Here is a 20,520-nt window from a genome sequence, read left to right as displayed (position 1 = left end):
TCATATGAATTGATATTATTCATCAATAGATTTAAAAATAACAAATTTAAAAGAATTTTTAGAAGTATTTTAAAACTATTTTACAGACACACAACCCCTCCCTATGAATTTTAAGGCATTTTTGGGCTGTCCCCTCCCTTTTTGGGGAACCCACATGACCCCCTTGATTCCCGACTCATTTTCTCCACCACAACACCACCCCCCCCAGTGACACCGGAGTGCCCCAAATGACATTATCAGAGATGATGACACAGAGCACCCCACCCTGCACACGTGTCCCCAGGGATGGGACGTGGCCAGGACATCCTCACTGCGACATCCCCAGGATGCCGGCGCCGACATCATCACAGTCCGTGTGCCCCGGGGGCTGTCCCGGGGGGTCCCTTGTGGCTCCGGGGGGACTTGGAGTGGGGCAGCTCCCACCTTGGGGACAGCAAAGGCAGGTGCCTGAGGGGGACAGCTCCGTGTCCCCCCTCCAGAACCCACCTGGGGTGTTTCTGCAGCCCCCATGGATCTGCTGATGGATCCCAGCTCACCACTGCAGCCAAACCCCCCGTGGAGTGGCTCTCCAGGGCAGATAGGGCAGCTGTGCTCCCTCTTACCTGTGGATGGGACACAGATCCAGCCTCTCTGTGCCACCCCCTCGGAGATGTCCCCAGTGCTGGGAGTGGGGGACTCCTCTGGCACAGCCATGGCATCGTCGTAGCCATCCAGGGTTCCAGCCATGGCATCATCGTAGCCATCCAGGGTTCCAGCTGTGGCATCGTCGTAGCCATCCGAGGTTCCAGCCATGGCATCATCGTAGCCGTCTGGGGTTCCATGCCCAGGCAGGGCAGGGGGGGCTGGGACTGGCACGGGGGTACATGGCACTGACCCGGTGGCCATGGCAGGGACTGGCTGTGCCATCCCCCTCTGGCCGTGCCACCTGGGACGTGTTGGTGGCCCTTGGTCCCTCAGGGAAAGGCGATGCTTCTCTGCCCACTAACGAGGGGAGATGTGTCCCCTCAGCTCCCCAGCCCTGCCGTGTCCCCTGTCCACAGCACTCCCCGCTGGGTTCCTGCCCTGTGTCCCTACCTGGGGCTGCCCCGGTGTCACTCCCCTCCACGCTGTCCCCGGTGTAATACAGCAGCTTCTTCACTGAGCCCTCCCGCGGGGAACCTGCAGGGGGAAAACAGAGTGTTGGGGGTGGCCAGAGGTGACACCGCGGGTGACACAACCTCAGCCACAGAGCAGGGCTGTGATGGGACCCAGGGACCCCCCACACCACGGGGAGGAGCCAGTGCTGTGCCACCAGGACCCGCTGCCGCGGTGGGACTGTGGGGCAGAGCCCCCCTGTCCGGGCAGAGCTGGGACACGGGGGCTGTACCGACCTGGGCGACTGGGCACCTCCTGGTACTCCGGCATCGCGCTGTAGTCCAGCTCCTCGTAGATGGCGTCGGGGATGGCACCCACGGCTCTGCCGGGGCCTGCAACAAGAGGCAGCGCTCTCCCAGGGCCGTGGGCACCGTGGGTGGCACCGGGGTCACCCACTGCCCACCCTCCGAGCCGTTCCACACGGGGGGAGCCCCTGAACCCCCCAAGCGGCTCTGCCCCGGCACCCACCCGCCGGGACCCACCTCGGCGCCAAGCGCGGGCACGGCACATCAGCACGGCCAGGGCGCCCAGGGCCAGGCACAGCAGCGTCCCCAGGACCACGCACAGCACCACCGCCACCGGCACAGTCCCCCTGGCCACCTGCCCGCTTGGCACCGGCACAGTCCCCCTGGCCACCGCAGGGCCGCTGCTGCTGGGGACAGCTGTGGGGACAGGGCCAGGCAGTGAGGGCAGGGGGATCCCAGCCGGCCCGGCGGGGGGGCTGCTGGCACGGGCAGAGCTACCTGTGCAGGGGGCCCCGTCCGGGCACGGGGTGCTGGCTGTCTCGCTGGGGTTGTCACTGTCCTCCGCACAAGCCACGTAGGCGTCCCCTCCGGGGCCGCAGGAATGCAGGTGCCAGGGTGCCGAGGGGCACCCCCAGAGCGAGCGGGCCCCCTCCTCGCAGCCCACCCAGGCCAGCCAGGCGGGGGCCGGCTGCTGGGCGGGGGCGGGTGCCAGCTGCCCCCCGTCCCCACAGCCCAGCTGCCGGCAGACGGCGGCGGCGGTGCCGGGGCTGGTGCCGGTGGCGCACACGCGGCCCCAGGTGCCGTTGTGGAGCAGCTCCAGGTACCCGCTGCAGCGCCCGCGCCCGCCCGCCAGCCGCAGGGAGAGCTGCTCTGCCAGGGGTGCAGGGGGGTCACGGCACGGCCGGGAACCCCCCGGGGGGCTCTGCTGCTCCCCGCCCCGGGGACACCCGACACTCACCTGAGCAGACGGCCCCGGCCCCGGCCCCGCGCTCGCACTCGCGCCCTTCCGAGCGTGGGCATTCCCAGAGAGACTCCTCGCTCCCGGCGCACTCAACCACGTACGGCCACGCTGTCCCCGGCCCGGGGCCGAAGCGCGCCGAGCCGGGGGCCTCCAGTGCCGCGCCACAGCCCAGCTCCCGGCACACAACGGCGGCGGCCCGCAGGTCCCAGCGCTCCTGGCACACGCTGCTCCAGGTGCCACCGGCATAGACCTCCACCCCCCCGGCGCAGCGCCCGGCACCGCCCGCCAGCCTCACCCGCCGGCTGCCTGCGGGCACGGAAGGACCGGGCTGGGGGCTGCTCGGGGCACCAGCACCCCGGCCCTTCTCGGGACACCCACCTGAGCAGACGATGACCATCTCCTCAGGGCTGCTGCTTGGTGCAGGGCCCATCCCTAAGACATGGGAGATCTCCTCTGGCATGTCCTCCGTCTCCTCGAGGCTCCTGGTCAGCTCAGGGCCCATCCCCGAGATGTCGTACATCTCCTCCGTCACGACATCCATCTCCTCCGTCACGACATCCACCTCCCTGGAGCTGCTGGTCAGTGCAGTGGGTGCCATACCCAAGGCTGTGTAGATCTCCTTTGGCAGGCCACAACCCAGCACAGCACACACCATGTCGACATCCCATCTCTTCCACTGCTCCACAGGCACACGGCGCCAGGCTGGGGTGGTTATGGCCTCCTCCAGCCGCCCGTCACACCGGCTCTCACCCTCCACCAGGCGCATGGAATTGATGGTGCCTTCAGCACCTGAAAATCACCAGCAGTGCCGTGGGGCTGTGGCACCTGGTTCAGCCCTCCTCTCACCCCAAAACAGCCCTGAGTGCTCCACTCCCAATTCTTGGGGTGTCCCAAAAGCCCTTGGAGGCTCTTCCCACAGGTGCCACACAGACCTGAGCAGTTGACGGCGGCGGCGTTCCCCGGGGAGCAGGGGGGCTCCCCCAGCACCGCCACGGGGCACTCGCCCGGGTGCCGCTCACTCCCGCTGCAGCCGAAGGCGTCCGGCCTCAGCGGCCCGTCTCCGCTGCCGAAGGAGCCTCCCGGGGGCACGGTGACGGCGTGGCCACAGCCCAGGTGGCGGCACAGGACGTCGGCATCGGGCAGGTCCCAGTCAGTGGCGCAGACGGACCCCCACGTGCCCCTCACCGCCACCTCCACCCGCCCGGCACAGCCCGAGCTGCTGTTCCCCAGCCGGAAGCCCGTGTAGGCTGTGGCAGAAAGGCCGTTCAGGGGGGGAATGCTGGGGGGACCCCCAACACCCCCCGGTGTCCCCAGTGCTTACGGGAGCACATGATGGTGGCGTGGCCAGCGCAGCCCTGGCTGTGGGGCACCCGCCGGGCGCAGGCGCTGAGGAGGGGCTCGGTGCCGCTGCAGTTGAACCCCCCCTCCCACAGCGGCCCCGTTCCCGCCCCAAACCGGCCGCTGCCGGGGATGGCCAGCGCCGCGCCGCAGCCCAGCTCCCGGCACACCACCTGGGCCACCTTCATGTCCACGTGCTCCGCGCAGACACCAACCCAGGCCTGGCGCTGCCGCACCTCCAACCGCCCAGCACAGGCTCCGTCACCTCCGACCAGCCGGGAAAACCCTGCGGGAGCGGTGCAGTGTTGGCACTGAGGGATGTGCCGGGAGCGCCGCGTCCCTCCCAGCCCGGCTCCTACCTTGGCAGGTGACGGCAGTGTCATAGTCGTGGTTGTTCTTATAAGGTCCCCAGCCACGGATCTCGCAGTCCCACAGTGTGGCCTCATCCCCCTTGCAGTCCACCAGGACCAGGTTGATGAGCTCGGCCCCTCTGCCAAACTGGTTGCGGGCGGCGTAGGCGCCGGCAGCCGAGCCACAGCCCAGCTGCTGGCACACCACCTCAGCGTCCTCCATGTCCCAGTTGTCATCTGCCACCGAGCCCCAGTGTCCCCGCAGTTTCACCTCCACCCTCCCGGCGCAGGGACCGCCGCCCACCAGCCTCAGCTCCATGGCCTCTGCACCGGGACACCGGCACAGCTCAGCCCTGCCCGGCACACCCTGGCACGAGGTGGGTGCCCTGGCACGGCCAGCCTGTCCCCCTCACCTGTGCAGATCACCCCCGCATCCCGCTCGTGGCCGCACTGGTGCTGGCCCCATCCGAAGTTCGGACACTCCTCCAGCACCTCCTCGGTGCCAAGGCAGAAGTAGGGCTGGAGCCAGATCCGGCCGCTGCCCTGCCCAAACAGGGCGTACGGGGACGACGAGGCCACGCGGCCACAGCCCAGCTGCCGGCACACCACGGTGGCCCAGCGGGCTTCCCAGTCGAACTCCAAGATGCAGACGGAGCCCCACTCACCGTCGTGATTCACCTCCACGCGTCCGGCACAGCGCCCGCCGCCCCCCACCAGCCGCAGCTGCCCGGAGCCTGCGGCACGGAGGGGCCTGAGCCGGGCCCAGCACCGGCGGGTCCCCGCTCCCTCCACCCCGCCACTCACCCCCACACAGCTGCAGGCACAGCAGCAGCCCCAGCGCCCCGACCGGCCCCATCCCCGACAGGTCCCGCACCCCCAGCGCAGGCAGGGGATGATGTAGCGGCAGCGCCGGAGCCGGTGCAGGCGGCAGCACCAGGGGAGCCTTTATCAGCCGAGGGATCGCCCAGCTGCAGGGCCACGGCCTCCAATAACCTGCTTCGTGCCCAAATATGAGGCTCGGCTCCGCTTCTGGCGTCACACACCTCGCCACAGTGGGCCGGCACACGGATGTCTCCGGGGGGAGCCGCCCCCCCCAGCACCTGGGCCGGGGGGGCCCCTGCTGTTTCCTCCCGTGGGTCCAACTCTGCCGCTGGAGCCCGGCAAGAGCCATCCCCGCGCCGACAGGATTCAGCCCCAGTCCCGCCGGAGCCTCCACGGGACCGCCCCGAGGAGCGGCTGGAGGCAGAGCCCCGGGGCCCCCTCCCCGGGTGCCCCCTCCCCGGGCGGTGGGAGCAGCCCCCGGCTCCCCGCGGGGGCGGCGGGTCCCGGGGCCTCGCGCGGGCGGTGGCACATGGCGGGGCTGCCGCAGCTGTGCCCCCGCGCTCGCCTCGCCGCCGGGGCAGGAAGGAGGCGGTCACCGCCCGCCGGGGACGCGGCCGAGGCACCGACCGCACGCGGCTCCTGCCACCTGCGCCGGCACCGATAACGCCGCCGCTCTGCGCTGCCCGCGCCCCGCGGCTCTGTCCCGCTGCAGCTCGGGAGCCTCAGGAGCCCCAGCGTTAAGGAGACGTCCCAGTCTGATCGCTCCTGCGGCTCCCTGCCCACACGGTCCCAACGCCAGAGACTTTCACTGCTGGGAACAAAGCTCTGAAGATCTGCTTTGATAGGAGGTTCAAAAAATGTAGCTTCTAAGGATGAGAAGGATTTCTGTTTCCTGGAAAATCTGTTTCCAGCTGAACTCAGAAAGTACACACCAGAGGTTCAGGGAAAAGGAGAAGACTCAAGCAGTGACCCACCAGAAACCCATCAGAACTCACCGGCACTACTTCCAAGGCTGCTGGCAAAGCCTGGAAAACCCTCAGAAGCCATACTGATTTGTCCTGGTTTGTCCCAGTCTCTTCCTGGACCTCAACTGCTTTTAGCACAGATGCTGCTGTCTCTGTGAGAATCCTGGAGGTTCCCTGGGCAGCTGATCTACTCTGCCCCGTGTCCTGCTCTCAGTTCCTGCCCAGCCAGAGCCATATGTGCCAAGGGCACGAGCACTCCCAGCCTGGATAGGGAATGGGGGACTGGCTTGTGTGGAATTCACCTAGAAAGTCAAACGAGGGGATTGTTGGAGTATCTGGCTCCTTAGGGAACCTGCTGGGAGCAGAGAAGCACACCCCCAAATCTCCAGCTGTGGGTGGAGTCGTGGAACATAAACCAGCACAAACCAATCCCCCAAAATGAACCGTGGGAGAGCAGGACCAAATAAGGGTCCCTGTCCCTGTGGAAAGGCCAAAGGAGTTGGTTGGGACTTGGATTGTCCCCTGGGGAGATGCTGGTTGCTGGGATGCAGAGAATGCCCTCCCTCAGGCTGCCAAGATCTCTCAGTGCAGCGGCTTTGGCCGACAGGGCAGCACAAAGATTATTCTCTTTGTGGGGCCCAGGTTTGGGTTCCGGTCTCAGCTTTGCAGGTTTAGAGGAATTCTACCTACAGCCCGCAATTCCATGGGGAATTCCTGCTGGAACAGCCTCCCAGTGCCTCCTGGAGCCCAGCTATTCCCCTGCAGAGCTGCTGCTTTAAGGCCAGGTTTGCCAGGAAGCAGCCACGGTTCCAGGTTTGCTCAGCGGGATCGGGACAAGGACAGGTTGATGTTGCACAGACTTTGCTGTTTGTAACCCTCCTGCCCATCCCCACTGATGTCCCTGTGGGAGACAGCTCTGGTTGCCTGGAAATGACCTGAACAAACAGTTTTGCTGATGGATCTGGTCTCCCCCTGGCCGAGTTATGGAGCAGAAGCACCAACCCCGGCCCAGCTCTCAGTTCTGCAACTGCAAATCTTCGTATCCTGTAAAATGTGTTGAATTTAAGAACGTTTCCCTGTGTTGCAGTGTTTATGTATTTTGTCCTTTTCTTTCTGTTTGGCAGGTGAAAGTTCATTAAACAGTGGATTTATCACTCTTCTTGCTTCCAGTGAGGAGTACTGGCTGCTCTGTTTAAACTGGTGACTGAAAAACTGACACTAAAATTGAAATAATTTTTTTAAATACTTGGGAAGAGTTTTCATAATATGATTTTTTTCCCTTTGCTGTGTGTTATTTTTCTATGTCCTGGCTTTTCAGAGGAATTTATTGTATTTTAATTAGGAAAACAGTACCTAAGTGGCAAATTATTTTAGGTGTTATACCTGGAATTTTCAGTTTCCTAAGGCCATTCTCTGTGCATTACTAACCAGCAGAGAGTGCTGCAGCAGTTCCTCAGGAGCATTATACAGGAGCATTATTCTTCCTCTTTTTTGGCTGGTTTTGTTTTCTTTCAGTATATTTACACACTAAAGGATCAACAACTATAAAAACTGAAGTGAGTTTTTGGTGCAGTTTATTATATTGCCTTGGATATTGAATCAAAGTAACAGGTGAAGCCACACATCTGCAGTGGGAACAGGGGCTTGGACAGAAATTATTCCGTTGTCCAACTTTAAAAATTCATGGAAAATTTTGTTTCCACGTGCCAAGAACCAGCAGCTCCAATCTGTGCCCAGCAAGACCTCGAGGCAAAGGGCTTCCCTGAAATTCAGTTGATTGAGGCTGGTTTTGGACACACATCCCAAGGGAAGGGGCTTCCACTGCGGGATCCCAACCTCTGCTCCAGATGTGTCTCCAGCTGTTTGTTCCCGGGCCCTGCTGTGAGTTATGGCCCAGAGGGAGAGGGGCTTTTATTGCTCAGGAATGTCCTCGTGCCCTGGCGCAGCTGAATTTAATGAGGCACAGGGCTGAGGGTCAAAGGAGAAAAAGGGAAAGGGGAAAGAGAGAACAGGAATAGGGGGAAAATGGGAAAAGAGAGAGAAAGTAAAATAGGAAAAGAGAAAAGAAAAAGGGAGAAAAAGAGAAATGGCTAAAAAGGGAAAAGTGGAAAAGAGAAAAGGAAAAGGGAAAAATGAGATAAAAGAAAAAATAAAAGAAAAAGAGGAAAAGGAGGGGAAAGGGGAAAAAAATAGAAAAAATAGAAAGGAAAAAAGGGGAAAGAAATGAAAAAGGGGAGGAAAGAAAAAGGGAGAGAAAAGAGAAAATAAAAACAGAGGGGAAAAAAGAAGAAAAGGAGAGGAAAAAAAAAGAAAAACGGGCAAGAAAAACAGAAGAAAAGAAAATGGGGAAAAAAGAAAAATAAGAAGAGTAAAAATAAATGAAAAGGGGGGGAGAAAATAAAAGGACATAAAGAGAAAAGGAAATTGGAAAGAAAGGCCACGCTGCCCCACGGCTGATCTGCACGAACCCGTTCCCATCCCATTCCCATTCCCATCCCATTCCCATCCCATCCCATTCCCATTCCCATCCCATTCCCATCCCATCCCATCCCATCCCATCCCATCCCATCCCATCCCATCCCATCCCATCCCATTCCCATCCCATCCCATCCCATCCCATCCCATTCCCATCCCATCCCATCCCATTCCCATCCCATTCCCATCCCGTCCCTTCCCGTCCCGGTCCCGGAGCCGTTTCCCGCGCGCGCTCCCGAGCGGGGCGGGGCCTCTGCGCGCGCAGGCGGGCGCGTCACGTGACGGGGCGGCAGGAGCGTCCGAACGGCCGGGACGGGATCGGGATCAGGATCGGCACCGGGATCGGCACCGGGATCGGCACCGGGATCGGGATCGGCACCGGGATCGGGACCGGCACCGGGATCGGGACCGGGATCGGCATCGGGATCGGCACCGGGACCGGGATCGGCACCGGGATCGGGATCGGCACCGGGATCGGGACCGGCACCGGGATCGGGACCGGGATCGGCATCGGGATCGGCACCGGGACCGGGATCGGCACCGGGATCGGCACCGGGGTGAGACGGGCGGGGCCCGCCGGGCGGTCGCGGGGCTCCCCCGGGGCCTCCCCGGTGCCGGGAGCGGCCGGTCCAGCGCCGGCCCAGGGCGGGCTGAGGGGAGCGGGGCGGGAGCGGAGGGGCCGTGAGGGGATCGAACAAAGGGCCGGGACCGGCTCGGCGGGGGGACACGGCGGGGACACCGGGGAGCCACAGACCGCGGGCTGGCACCGGGCAGGGGCCGCTGGCTGCGGGGGCGTCGGGAACCGTGGAGTCCCGGAAGGGTCGGGTGGGAAGGGACCTTAAAGATCATCCAGTCCCACCCCCGGCCGTGGGCAGGGACACCTTCCACCGGCCCAGGTGGCTCCAAGCCCCGTCCAGCCTGGCCTTGGACACTTCCAGGGATCCGGGGGCAGCCACAGCTTCTCTGGGCAACCTGTGCCACGGCCTCAGCACCCGCACAGCCAGGAATTCCTTCCCGTTATCCAGTGTAAGTTTCCCTCTGCCAGTTGGAATTCATCCATCATCGGAACCCTGTGGTGCCTTGTGAACATTCCCAGAGGACCACACCCTTTGTGTTTTCCTGGGTTCCACCACGCACGTGGGGCAGTAAAATCCATGTGGCCGCAGTTCTGAACTTGGTGAATTTGAACTAAAGTTGGTGGGTTTGTCCAGTAAGAAAAGTGGTGATTTATAAAACCAAGCAGAGTGGTATTCCACACTAGGGATTTGGGATTGGTGATGATCCCAGTCCATAATCTTTCTGTTCATTTTCTTTTGGATGCTGCAACCTGCTGGGCTGGGGGAATGTTCAGTTACATTTCAGTTTAATTTTCTGTATTTCATTAATTCTCCGTGGAAATCTGCTTTTAATAAAAAGGACCATGAGGATGTTGATGACATCACAGGTTCCTAGGATTCAGGCAGGTGTTCATGCAGACCAAGGATTTTTTTGGATGGAAGCAGCTGCACCAATCTCCAAGGAATCTCAGTCTGGGTTTTTCTTTTCTCCTAATTGTCCTTGGTCTGGAGGTGCAGTGCAGCCGTGCCCTCTATATCTCTTTTAAGAGTTTTTGGGGCTAAAAAGGTTCCTTTGTATTCTGTATTCTGCAGTATTTATATATATCTTGATTAAAGAGAATAATATAATATTGATTTGGTTTTAATTAGTTCATTTGAGTTGGTTAATTAAAGCAAATCATTGATAAGGGAGCGTGCTGAGCTCAGGCTCTGGCTGCAGGGGGCTGCACACTGGGGTCACGCTGAGGGGGGAGAGGAGAGCCTGGGTACAGGGGCCAGAAGGGGATATTTCTGAGGGCAAAGCTGAGATAATGTTTATGGAAGGGAATGGCCATTCTTGGGGTAAAAAAGAGAAGAAGAAAAATTTTGGGGGTGAAACTTGATGTAATTTAGGGTAGAGAATGACCATTTAGAGGTAAACTGAGGCAGTCAGTAGTGGACAAGTAGGGAAAATTTTTTTGGGTAAAATCAGAAGTAATCTGAAGCAGAGAGCATGTACATCATGAGGTAAACTGAGGTGATCAGTAGCGGACAGGTGAGGAAATTTTGGGGGAAAAAATTTGAGGTAATGTCCAGGGTAGAGAGTGAATATTTAGAGGTAAAAATGAGGCAATCAGTAGTGAACAGGTAGGGAAAATTTGGGGGGTAAAATGTGGGGCAATGTGTAGGAGAGAATGAACATTTTGGGATAAATTAAGGCAGTCAGTAGTGAACAGGTAGGGAAAATTTGGGGGGTAAAACTTGAGGTAATCTGTATTGGCAGAGAATGAACACTTGAGGGAAAAATGAGGTAATCAGTAGTGGACAGGCAGAGAAAATTTTGGGGTAAAACTTGAAGTGCTCCATAAAAGTTCAATGAATATTTTGGAGTGAAAATCCCAGGCAATCTCTAGAGTACAGAACAAACCTTTTTGTGATAAGATAGAGTTAATGAGGGGGGGGTTTTGGTCATAAAATGTCCCTCAAGGAAAGGTGGTGGGAGCCAGGCAGGACAACTGGCTCAGCCCGAGGGGAGGGACAGGCCCTGCTGGGGGGACACGAGCAGGGGGGGAACCCCCAGGGCACAGAGGGGGCACGGGAAGCCCTCGAGGTTCGCCTGCTCATGGCTTTGGGGTGTCCTCTGCTTTTCTGGAAGAAGTTCTGGGGCACTGCGAGGGCGAGCAACACACAAGGAAGTGTGTTCTGGGTTTTTACTCTTTGCCACCTCGTGCTGTAAAAGCGTCTTGCTCCGGGATTCATTTCTCCTCCCAGGGAGGTTTGGAGGTGCAGTGGTGCCCGCAGCTCCTTTGTGCCACGGCACCAGCGAGGCCGAGCCCTGGCCCTGGTTTGCCAGCCATGGGCAGGGGGCTCTGTGCCAGCCGGGGGAGCAGCGGGGCCCCCGTGGCAGAGAGAGCAGGGGGGCTGTGGAGCTGCCCCGGGGGGAGCGGGGGGTCCTTTCCTGGGCCGCCTCCAGCCCCCCTCGATCCCCGGGGCTGCGCTGCCGCCCCCGCCCACCGGGGGCCGCTGCCGTCGGGCCGTGAGGGAGCGGGAACGGGGAAGGGGGAAAGTCCCCCCGGCTCGGGCCGCTGGGAGCGGGAATGGGGAACGGGGAATGGGGAACGGGGAACGCCACCCCGGCTCCCGGGGGCTCCGCACGGGGCGTGGTCACGGGCCGGGGCCACGGGCGGGGGGTCCGCATCTTTCTCCTGCGCCTTCCCCCCCACCCCGGGCCCCATTCCAGCGCTTGTGACGGACACGGTGCCGTGTCCTTGGAAGTAGGGTTGGAAGGCGCTGACGGTGTCCCCGGGAACCACTGCCGGGGTCCCCGCCCGCCGCGGAGAGACCGGAGCTGTGCCGTCCCCTGCTGCCGGCCCGGCCGGGTCTCCGTGCGGGCGGGAGGGCCGGGCAGCTGTGGCAGGTCCGTGCGACACCATGGGGACACCCCAGGGCTCTCCAGGGTTGGGAGCAGCCCCACAAGCCACGGCGGGGTGACACGGGGGCGCTGGCAGGTGGCAGGTGCCCGGTCCCACGCGGGGCTGGCGGCCCGTGGCGGTGCCTGCGCCGCTGCAGGTGTGACCCCGCCGGGAACACGCTGTTCCCCGGCACTGGCACTGCTCGGCGGGGCCGGAGCGGCTGCTCAGCCCCGTCCTCACCCTCAGGCACAAGCGAGACCCCGAGGGAGCTGCTGCTCCCCCCTCCCGCACGCCTCGTTTGCGGTGGTGCTCGGTGCCGGCTCACCCAGGCGGGTGCCCCACCGAGTGGGTTCTGTGCCCCCCCGTGCCTTGCCCGTGCCCAGGTGCCGGCGCGCAGAGCGGCGGCGTTATCGGTGCCGGCGCAGGTGGCAGGAGCCGCGTGCGGTCGGTGCCTCGGCCGCGTCCCCGGCGGGCGGTGACCGCCTCCTTCCTGCCCCGGCGGCGAGGCGAGCGCGGGGGCACAGCTGCGGCAGCCCCGCCATGTGCCACCGCCCGCGCGAGGCCCCGGGACCCGCCGCCCCCGCGGGGAGCCGGGGGCTGCTCCCACCGCCCGGGGAGGGGGCACCCGGGGAGGGGGCCCCGGGGCTCTGCCTCCAGCCGCTCCTCGGGGCGGTCCCGTGGAGGCTCCAGCGGGATTGGGGCTGAATCCTGTCAGCGCGGGGATGGCTCTTGCCGAGCTCCAGCAGCAGAGTTGGACCCACGGGGGGAAACAGGAGGGGCCCCCCCGGCCCAGGTGCTGGGGGGGGCGGCTCCCCCCGGAGACATCCGTGTGCCGGCCCACTGTGGCGAGGTGTGTGACGCCAGAAGCGGAGCCGAGCCTCATATTTGGGCACGAAGCAGGTTATTGGAGGCCGTGGCCCTGCAGCTGGGCGATCCCTCGGCTGATAAAGGTTCCCCTGGTGCTGCCGCCTGCACCGGCTCCGGCGCTGCCGCTACATCATCCCCTGCCTGCGCTGGGGGTGCGGGACCTGTCGGGGATGGGGCCGGTCCAGACGCTGGGGCTGCTGCTGTGCCTGCAGCTGTGTGGGGGTGAGTGGCGGGGTGGAGGGAGCGGGGACCCGCCGGTGCTGGGCCCGGCTCAGGCCCCTCCGTGCCGCAGGCTCCGGGCAGCTGCGGCTGGTGGGGGGCGGCGGGCGCTGTGCCGGACGCGTGGAGGTGAATCACGACGGTGAGTGGGGCTCTGTCTGCATCTACGACTTCGAATCGGAAGCCCTCTGGGCCACCGTGGTGTGCCGGCAGCTGGGCTGTGGCCGCGTGGCCTGGTCGTCCCCATACGCCCCGTTCGGGCAGGGCAGCGGCAGGATCTGGCTCCATCCTTTCTGCAGCGGCACCGAGGAGGTGCTGGAGGAGTGTCAGCACTTAGGATGGGGCCAGCACTACTGCGGCCACGAGTGGGACGTGGGGGTGATCTGCACAGGTGAGGGGGGCAGGCTGGCCGTGCCGGGACACCCATCTCGTGCCAGGGTGTGCCGGCAGGGCTGAGCTGTGCTGGTGTCCCAGTGCAGAGGCCGTGGAGCTGAGGCTGGTGGATGGCGGCGGTCCCTGCACCGGGAGGGTGGAGGTGAAGCTGCGAGCACACTGGGGCTCGGTGGCAGATGACAACTGGGACATGGAGGACGCCGAGGTGGTGTGCCAGCAGCTGGGCTGTGGCTCGGCTGCCGGCGCCTACTTCGCCCACGACCGCTTTGGCACAGGGACCGGGCCCGTCAACCTGGCTGTGGTGGACTGCAAGGGGGACGAGGCCACACTCTGGGACTGCAAGATCCGTGGCTGGGGACCCTACAACGGTACCCATGATTTCGACACCGCCGTGATCTGCCAAGGTAGGAGCTAGGCTGGGAGGGATGCGGCGCTCCCGGCACATCCCTCAGTGCCAACTCTGCACCGCTCCCGCAGGGTTTTCCTGGCTGGTCGGAGGTGACAGAGCCTGTGCCGGGCGGTTGGAGGTGCGGCAGCGCCAGACCTGGGTTGGCGTCTGCGCGGAGCACGTGGACATGAAGGTGGCCCAGGTGGTGTGCCGGGAGCTGGGCTGCGGCACAGCGCTGGCCATCCCCGGCAGCGGCCGGTTTGGGGCAGGAACGGGGCCGCTGTGGGAGGGGGGGTTCAACTGCACCGGCAGCGAGCCCCTCCTCAGCGCCTGCGCCCGGCGGGTGCCCCACAGCCAGGGCTGCGCTGGCCACGCCACCATCATCTGCTCCCGTAAGCACCGGGAACACCAGGGGGTGTTGGGGGTCCCCCCAGCATTCCCCCCCTGAACGGCCTTTCTGCCACAGCCTACACGGGCTTCCGGCTGGGGAACAGCAGCTCGGGCTGTGCCGGGCGGGTGGAGGTGGCGGTGAGGGGCACGTGGGGGTCCGTCTGCGCCACCGACTGGGACCTGCCCAATGCCGACGTCCTGTGCCGCCACCTGGGCTGTGGCCACGCCGTCACCGTGCCCCCGGGAGGCTCCTTCGGCAGCGGGGACGGGCCGCTGAGGCCGGACGCCTTCGGCTGCAGCGGGAGCGAGCGGCACCCGGGCGAGTGCCCCGTGGCGGTGCTGGGGGAGCCCCCCTGCTCCCCGGGGAACGCCGCCGCCGTCAACTGCTCAGGTCTGTGTGGCACCTGTGGGAAGAGCCTCCAAGGGCTTTTGGGACACCCCAAGAATTGGGAGCGGAGCACTGAGGGCTGTTTTGGGACGAGGGGAGGGCTGAACCAGGTGCCAGAGCCCTACGGCACTGCTGGTGATTTTTCAGGCGCAGAAGGCACCATCAATTCCGTGCGGCTGGTAGAGGGTGAGAGCCGGTGTGACGGGCGGCTGGAGGAGGCCATAACCACCCCAGCCTGGCGCCGTGTGCCTGTGGAGCAGTGGAAGAGATGGGATGTCGACATGGTGTGTGCTGTGCTGGGTTGTGGCCTGCCAAAGGAGATCTACACAGCCTTGGGTACGGCACCCACTGCACTGACCAGCAGCTCCAGGGAAGTGGATGTCGTGACGGAGGAGACGGATGTCGTGACGGAGGAGATGTACAACATCTCAGGGATGGGCCCTGAGCTGACCAGGAGCCTCGAGGAGACGGAGGACATGCCAGAGGAGATCTCTGATGTCTCAGAGATGGGCCCTGCACCAACCAGCAGCCCTGAGGAGATGGTCATCGTCTGCTCAGGTGGGTGTCCCGAGAAGGGCCGGGGTGCTGGTGCCCCGAGCAGCCCCCAGCCCGGTCCTTCCGTGCCCACAGGCAGCCGGCGGGTGAGGCTGGCGGGCGGTGCCGGGCGCTGCGCCGGGCGGGTGGAGGTCTTTGCCGGTGGCACCTGGAGCAGCGTGTGCCAGGAGCGCTGGGACCTGCGGGCCGCCGCCGTTGTGTGCCGGGAGCTGGGCTGTGGCGCGGCACTGGAGGCCCCCGGCTCGGCGCGCTTCGGCCCCGGGCCGGGGACAGCGTGGCCGTACGTGGTTGAGTGCGCCGGGAGCGAGGAGTCTCTCTGGGAATGCCCACGCTCGGAAGGGCGCGAGTGCGAGCGCGGGGCCGGGGCCGGGGCCGTCTGCTCAGGTGAGTGCCGGGTGTCCCCGGGGCGGGGAGCAGTAGAGCCCCCCGGGGGGTTCCCGGCCGTGCCGTGACCCCCCTGCACCCCTGGCAGAGCAGCTCTCCCTGCGGCTGGCGGGCGGGCGCGGGCGCTGCAGCGGGTACCTGGAGCTGCTCCACAACGGCACCTGGGGCCGCGTGTGCGCCACCGGCACCAGCCCCGGCACCGCCGCCGCCGTCTGCCGGCAGCTGGGCTGTGGGGACGGGGGGCAGCTGGCACCCGCCTCCGCCCAGCAGCCGGCCCCCGCCTGGCTGGCCTGGGTGGGCTGCGAGGAGGGAGCCCGCTCGCTCTGGGGGTGCCCCTCGGCACCCTGGCACCTGCATTCCTGCGGGCCCGGAGGGGACGCCCACGTGGCTTGTGCGGAGGACAACCCCAGCGAGACAGCCAGCACCCCGTGCCCGGACGGGGCCCCCTGCACAGGTAGCTCTGCCCGTGCCAGCAGCCCCCCCGCCGGGCCGGCTGGGATCCCCTTGCCCTCACTGCCTGGCCCTGTCCCCACAGCTGTCCCCAGCAGCAGCGGCCCTGCGGTGGCCAGGGGGACTGTGCCGGTGCCAAGCGGGCAGGTGGCCAGGGGGACTGTGCCGGTGGCGGTGGTGCTGTGCGTGGTCCTGGGGACGCTGCTGTGCCTGGCCCTGGGCGCCCTGGCCGTGCTGATGTGCCGTGCCCGCGCTTGGCGCCGAGGTGGGTCCCGGCGGGTGGGTGCCAGGACAGAGCCGCTTGGGGGGTTCAGGGGCTCCCCCCGTGTGGAACGGCTCGGAGGGTGGGCAGTGGGTGACCCCGGTGCCACCCACGGTGCCCACGGCCCCGGGAGAGCGCTGCCTCTTGTTGTAGGGCCCGGCAGAGCCGTGGGTGCCATCCCCGACGCCATCTACGAGGAGCTGGACTACAGCGCGATGCCGGAGTACCAGGAGGTGCCCAGTCGCCCAGGTCGGTACAGCCCCCGTGTCCCAGCTCTGCCCGGACAGGGGGGCTCTGCCCCACAGTCCCACCGCGGCAGCGGGTCCTGGTGGCACAGCACTGGCTCCTCCCCGTGGTGTGGGGGGTCCCTGGGTCCCATCACAGCCCTGCTCTGTGGCTGAGGTTGTGTCACCCGCGGTGCCACCTCTGGCCACCCCCAACACTCTGTTTTCCCCCTGCAGGTTCCCCGCGGGAGGGCTCAGTGAAGAAGCTGCTGTATTACACCGGGGACAGCGTGGAGGGGAGTGACATCGGGGCAGCCCCAGGTAGGGGCACAGGGCAGGAACCCAGCGGGGAGCGCTGGGGACAGGGGACACGGCAGGGCTGGGGAGCTGAGGGGACACATCTCCCCTCGTTAGTGGGCAGAGAAGCATCGCCTTTCCCTGAGGGACCACGGGCCACCAACACATCCCTGGTGGCACAGCCGGAGTGGGATGGCACAGCCATAGGGGGATGGCACAGCCGGAGGGGGATGGCACAGCCAGTCCCTGCCATGGCCACCGGGTCAGTGCCATGTATCCCCGTGCCAGTCCCAGCCCCTCCTGCCCTGCCTGGGCATGGAACCCCAGATGGCTACGATGATGCCATGGCTGGAATCCTGGATGGCCACAATGATGCCACAGCTGGAACCCTGGATGGCTACGACAATGCCACGGCCGTGCCAGAGGAGTCCCCCACTCCCAGCACTGGGGACATCTCCGAGGGAGTGGCACAGAGGGGCTGGATCTGTGTCCCACCCACAGGTAAGAGGGACCACAGCTGCCCTATCTGCCCTGGAGAGCCACTCCACGGGGGGTTTGGCTACGGTGGCAAGCTGGGATCCAGCACCAGATCCACGGGGGCTGCAGAAACACAGAGACACCCCAGGTGGGGTCTGGAGGGGGGACACGGAGCTGTCCCCCTCAGGCACCTGCCTTTGCTGTCCCCAAGGTGGGAGCTGCCCCACTCCAAGTCCCCCCGGAGCCACAGGGGACCCCCCGGGACAGCCCCCGGGGCACATGGACTGTGATGATGTCGGCACCGGCGCCCTGAGGACGTCGCAGTGAGGATGTCCTGGCCACGTCCCATCCCTGGGGACACGTGTGCAGGGTGGGGTGCTCTGTGTCATCATCTCTGATAATGTCATTTGGGGCACTCCGGTGTCACTGGGGGGGGTGGTGTTGTGGTGGAGAAAATGAGTCGGGAATCAAGGGGGTCATGTGGGTTCCTCCAAAAAGGGAGGGGACAGCCCAAAAATGCCTTAAAATTCATAGGGAGGGGTTCTGTGTCTGTAAAATACTAACACCTTTTAAATTTGTTGTTTTTAAATCTATTGATGAATAATATCAATTCATATGAAAACTGATTTCAAAATAAAACCCCATACCTGTTATAATATATACAGGATTTTGAGATATGAGAAATTCCAAACGTGGATCCACAGGGTTTGAAAATTAAAATAAAACTTTTGTACGAATACATTAAATACTGAAGGGCTGGAAAATGTGAGGCAGGCACTCGCTGTGCAGCAGCAGGGGCAGCTCGGTGTGTCGGGGGTTGTTCCTGTCCCCTCCCTGTCACCCCAGGGCGGTGGCACTGAGCGGGGAAGGAGCGGCCGGGCCGGGCTGGGGCCGGGGGGTTCCAGGGGCACCCAGGACTTGTGGTCTCCCGTCTCTCCCGGGGGGGTAAAATGAACATTTTGAGTTAAAACCGAGGCAATTAGTGAAGGACATTCTGCAGGGGAAATCGAGGTTCTCCCAGCGGGACAGGAAGGGACAATTCTGGGGTAAAACCTCAGCTGGGCAGGGGAGGTTTGGGGGTCAAACCTGAGTTCCTGTGCAGGGGGCAGAAGAGGGAAAAGCAGAGGCAAATTGGGAGGGGGAGCAGAGGTGACATTTTCCATAGAATTGCTGAGGCAATTTGGATGAAACAAAATCACCTTTTTTGTGGGGTGAATCCGGGGGTACCTTAGCGAGGAAAAAGGAGCCTTTCTGAGAGAAAGGCTGGGAACTCAGAGATGACTGAGGCAGCATTTTGGACAGAAAACCTGGGGTTCCTTAGAGGGGACAGAGGTGACCCTTTTAGCTGAAAACTGGGGGTAATTTAGAGGGGACATCACCACTGTTTTATGTAGGAAAGGGGGGGGTGATGTAGAGGGGAGAGAGGTGGCATTTCAGAGGGAGTGGCTGAGCTGGTTGGTGATGGCCGAGATGGACTGCCAGCTGCAGACTGAGCCTGGGGCCTGAATCCTTTCCAGTCAGCAGGGGCTGTTCCCAAATGCCATCCCCTGGCTCATAACTCGGTAAGATTGTGTTCCTCCAAGCCAACCCCAGGTGCAGCTTTGGTGCTCCTGTGTGCACCTCTCGCCTTTGCCTCCTGAGACCATCCCTGTGTTGCAGCTCAATAAAGTCCATTTTGGTGTTTATTGGTTTTGATTATTGCGTGTAACAAAAGTACTGCTCAGTTTTCCTAAACTATTGCCCTCCTTCAATAGCTGCATCCCCGGTCCAAAATTTATGTTCCCAGACAATCCTTTTCCAGCAGGAAACACCAATTTCCTTTTGCGGGTTGTTGGCAGGGCGGGGCCGCGCTGAGGGAACGGGGGCGGGGCCGCGCCGAGGGGCGGGGCCGGGCTGAGCGGGCGGGGCGGGGCCGCAGGGCTGAATTGGGAAGGGCCCATTATCTGCAGAGCAAATACAGGACAACCTCAAACACAAAGCCCAGCCTGTCCAGTGGGGCATGAAAGCACCACTGGGACAAACCTCCACTCTCCTGATTCTTTCCAGGGGCTGCTCCAACCCAGCTCTGAAGCTGCCAAGCCCAAACTGTCCCCAGCGCTCTGGAACAACAGGATCTTCCCAGGGATGATGCATTGGAAGCACAGCCCTCATTCTCACCTTCCACACGCTCCCAGGCTCACCCCAAATTCAGGACAAGGTGCCAAAGGCCCCTCGGGCCGGGGCTCTCCCTGCCTCTGCGGGCTCAGGGACTGCAGCCACCAGGGCCCTCCAGCACGGACAGCCTGGACCCAGAGCAGATCCCTCAGCATTAGCAGTGTCCTGGGCACACCTGGAGACAGAAACCATCAGCCTCTGGGACAGCACTTCATTGCCAGCACACACAGCCTGCCACATTTAGGGGGGCAGCTCTCGGACCACAAAGCCCAGTCTGACCCAGTTCTCCTGGGCACCAACACGGACTCCACAAACCCACCAGAATGAGAATGTTCTGCTGCTTTGACAAACTTCAGCCCAGCTTTGCAAACCTCAGTCCCTGCAGCTCCTGCTCTCCAGAGCCCCGTTCAGGGCTGGCTCCAGTTCCCTGGAGAACCTGCCCCAGCCCCACTCTGGGCCAGCCTGAGCAGAAGCCACTGGGCTGCACAAGGAAGAACCCTCCCCTGGCTGCTGCAGCTGGAGGGAGATCCAGCTCCCAATGGAAGGCTGGCAACAGCCTCCCAGATGGTCTCTCCCCAGCCCTTGGCAATGGCTCAGGATGGCAGCAGCTCCAGTGCCAGCTGGGTCCCTGCACGAGTCCTTGTCCCAGCCCTGCCACACGGACACACACGGGAGACACCCACGGGCACACAGGCCTTGCTTGCACAATTCCTCACCCACAGCTGAGGGAAAGCCACACAATAGTAAGAAATAACCTGGGTTGAGAGCACTCATCACTCCAGTCCATCAGGAGTTGGAAGGCCTGAGTCAGTGGGGGAAAAAACCCTAAACAAACCAAACCACCCCAAATTTCAAGGTAAAAACACGCTGCTTCCTTAACAGGAGCACACCAAACTCATTGAAGCCAGAGAGGAAATTACAAACAAACAAACAAAGACCTAAAAAGATGCACTGATACACTCTCTGGTTGATCATTCCAAAGGATATTCTCCACAGATCAGAAGCAAGTACCAATACTTTGTCCTCTGTTGAAAATTAACAACTTGAGGGGCTGGACATGTCCAGTGAGGGTTCAGGGTCTGGTGGGTCCTTTATGGCTGATCCCGACCGGCCCAGGCCAAATCCAACCACCCCCATGGCTGCTCCATCCCAGACCTGGGGGCAACATTCAGACAGTTTGGAAACACTCCCCTTCCCTGCTACCCTGTCCTTCCTTACACACCCAGTGCCCAGGGAGCAAATGCCAACACCAGGAGGAGAGAAACGTGTCCCTCTGACTTACCCCACCCCACGGGCAGCACCAGGAGCCCCCAGCCCGGCCGGCGGGGCTGCAG

The 20,520-nt window shown here is 62.9% G+C and overlaps 3 protein-coding genes and 2 long non-coding RNA genes across 10 annotated transcripts in view; 2 read left to right on the top strand and 3 right to left on the bottom strand.

Moving 5' to 3' along the window:
- LOC135416721 (uncharacterized) overlaps positions 1 to 6,901 on the top strand; it is a 41,314-nt gene extending 34,413 nt beyond the window's left edge. The window contains exon 10 of the long non-coding RNA XR_010431681.1: positions 6,508 to 6,901. This is a non-coding gene — a long non-coding RNA (uncharacterized LOC135416721). The remainder of the gene's footprint in view (positions 1 to 6,507) is intronic.
- The window catches only part of LOC135416723 (uncharacterized), a 31,493-nt gene that overhangs the window by 6,944 nt on the left and 4,029 nt on the right, over positions 1 to 20,520 (bottom strand). The gene's annotated exons all lie outside the window — the stretch shown is intronic.
- On the bottom strand, positions 308 to 3,142 carry LOC135416528 (soluble scavenger receptor cysteine-rich domain-containing protein SSC5D-like). The gene is made up of 6 exons (XM_064659742.1): positions 2,338 to 3,142; positions 1,617 to 1,796; positions 1,371 to 1,466; positions 1,075 to 1,158; positions 603 to 848; positions 308 to 423 (listed from the first exon to the last, which is right to left on the bottom strand). The coding sequence occupies exons 1-6, from the start codon at positions 3,104 to 3,106 to the stop codon at positions 308 to 310; spliced, it is 1,491 nt and encodes a 496-aa protein (XP_064515812.1). The 5' UTR covers positions 3,107 to 3,142.
- On the bottom strand, positions 3,641 to 5,199 carry LOC135416527 (scavenger receptor cysteine-rich domain-containing group B protein-like). The gene is given in 3 exon segments (XM_064659741.1): positions 3,641 to 4,434; positions 4,437 to 4,971; positions 5,072 to 5,199. Coding segments are annotated over 3 exon segments (1,158 nt in total). The 3' UTR covers positions 3,641 to 3,939.
- Positions 7,841 to 17,359, top strand: LOC135416526 (antigen WC1.1-like). The gene is given in 15 exon segments (XM_064659739.1): positions 7,841 to 7,859; positions 8,507 to 9,110; positions 12,818 to 13,228; positions 13,230 to 13,621; positions 13,695 to 13,997; positions 14,072 to 14,386; positions 14,540 to 14,763; positions 14,851 to 14,941; positions 15,014 to 15,322; positions 15,411 to 15,776; positions 15,858 to 16,037; positions 16,188 to 16,283; positions 16,496 to 16,579; positions 16,883 to 17,056; positions 17,244 to 17,359. Coding segments are annotated over 15 exon segments (3,684 nt in total).

Source organism: Pseudopipra pipra, chromosome 6 (genome assembly GCF_036250125.1).
Source record: "Pseudopipra pipra isolate bDixPip1 chromosome 6, bDixPip1.hap1, whole genome shotgun sequence".
NCBI lineage: Eukaryota > Metazoa > Chordata > Aves > Passeriformes > Pipridae > Pseudopipra > Pseudopipra pipra.
This window is presented reverse-complemented; position numbering and strand designations above follow the sequence as displayed.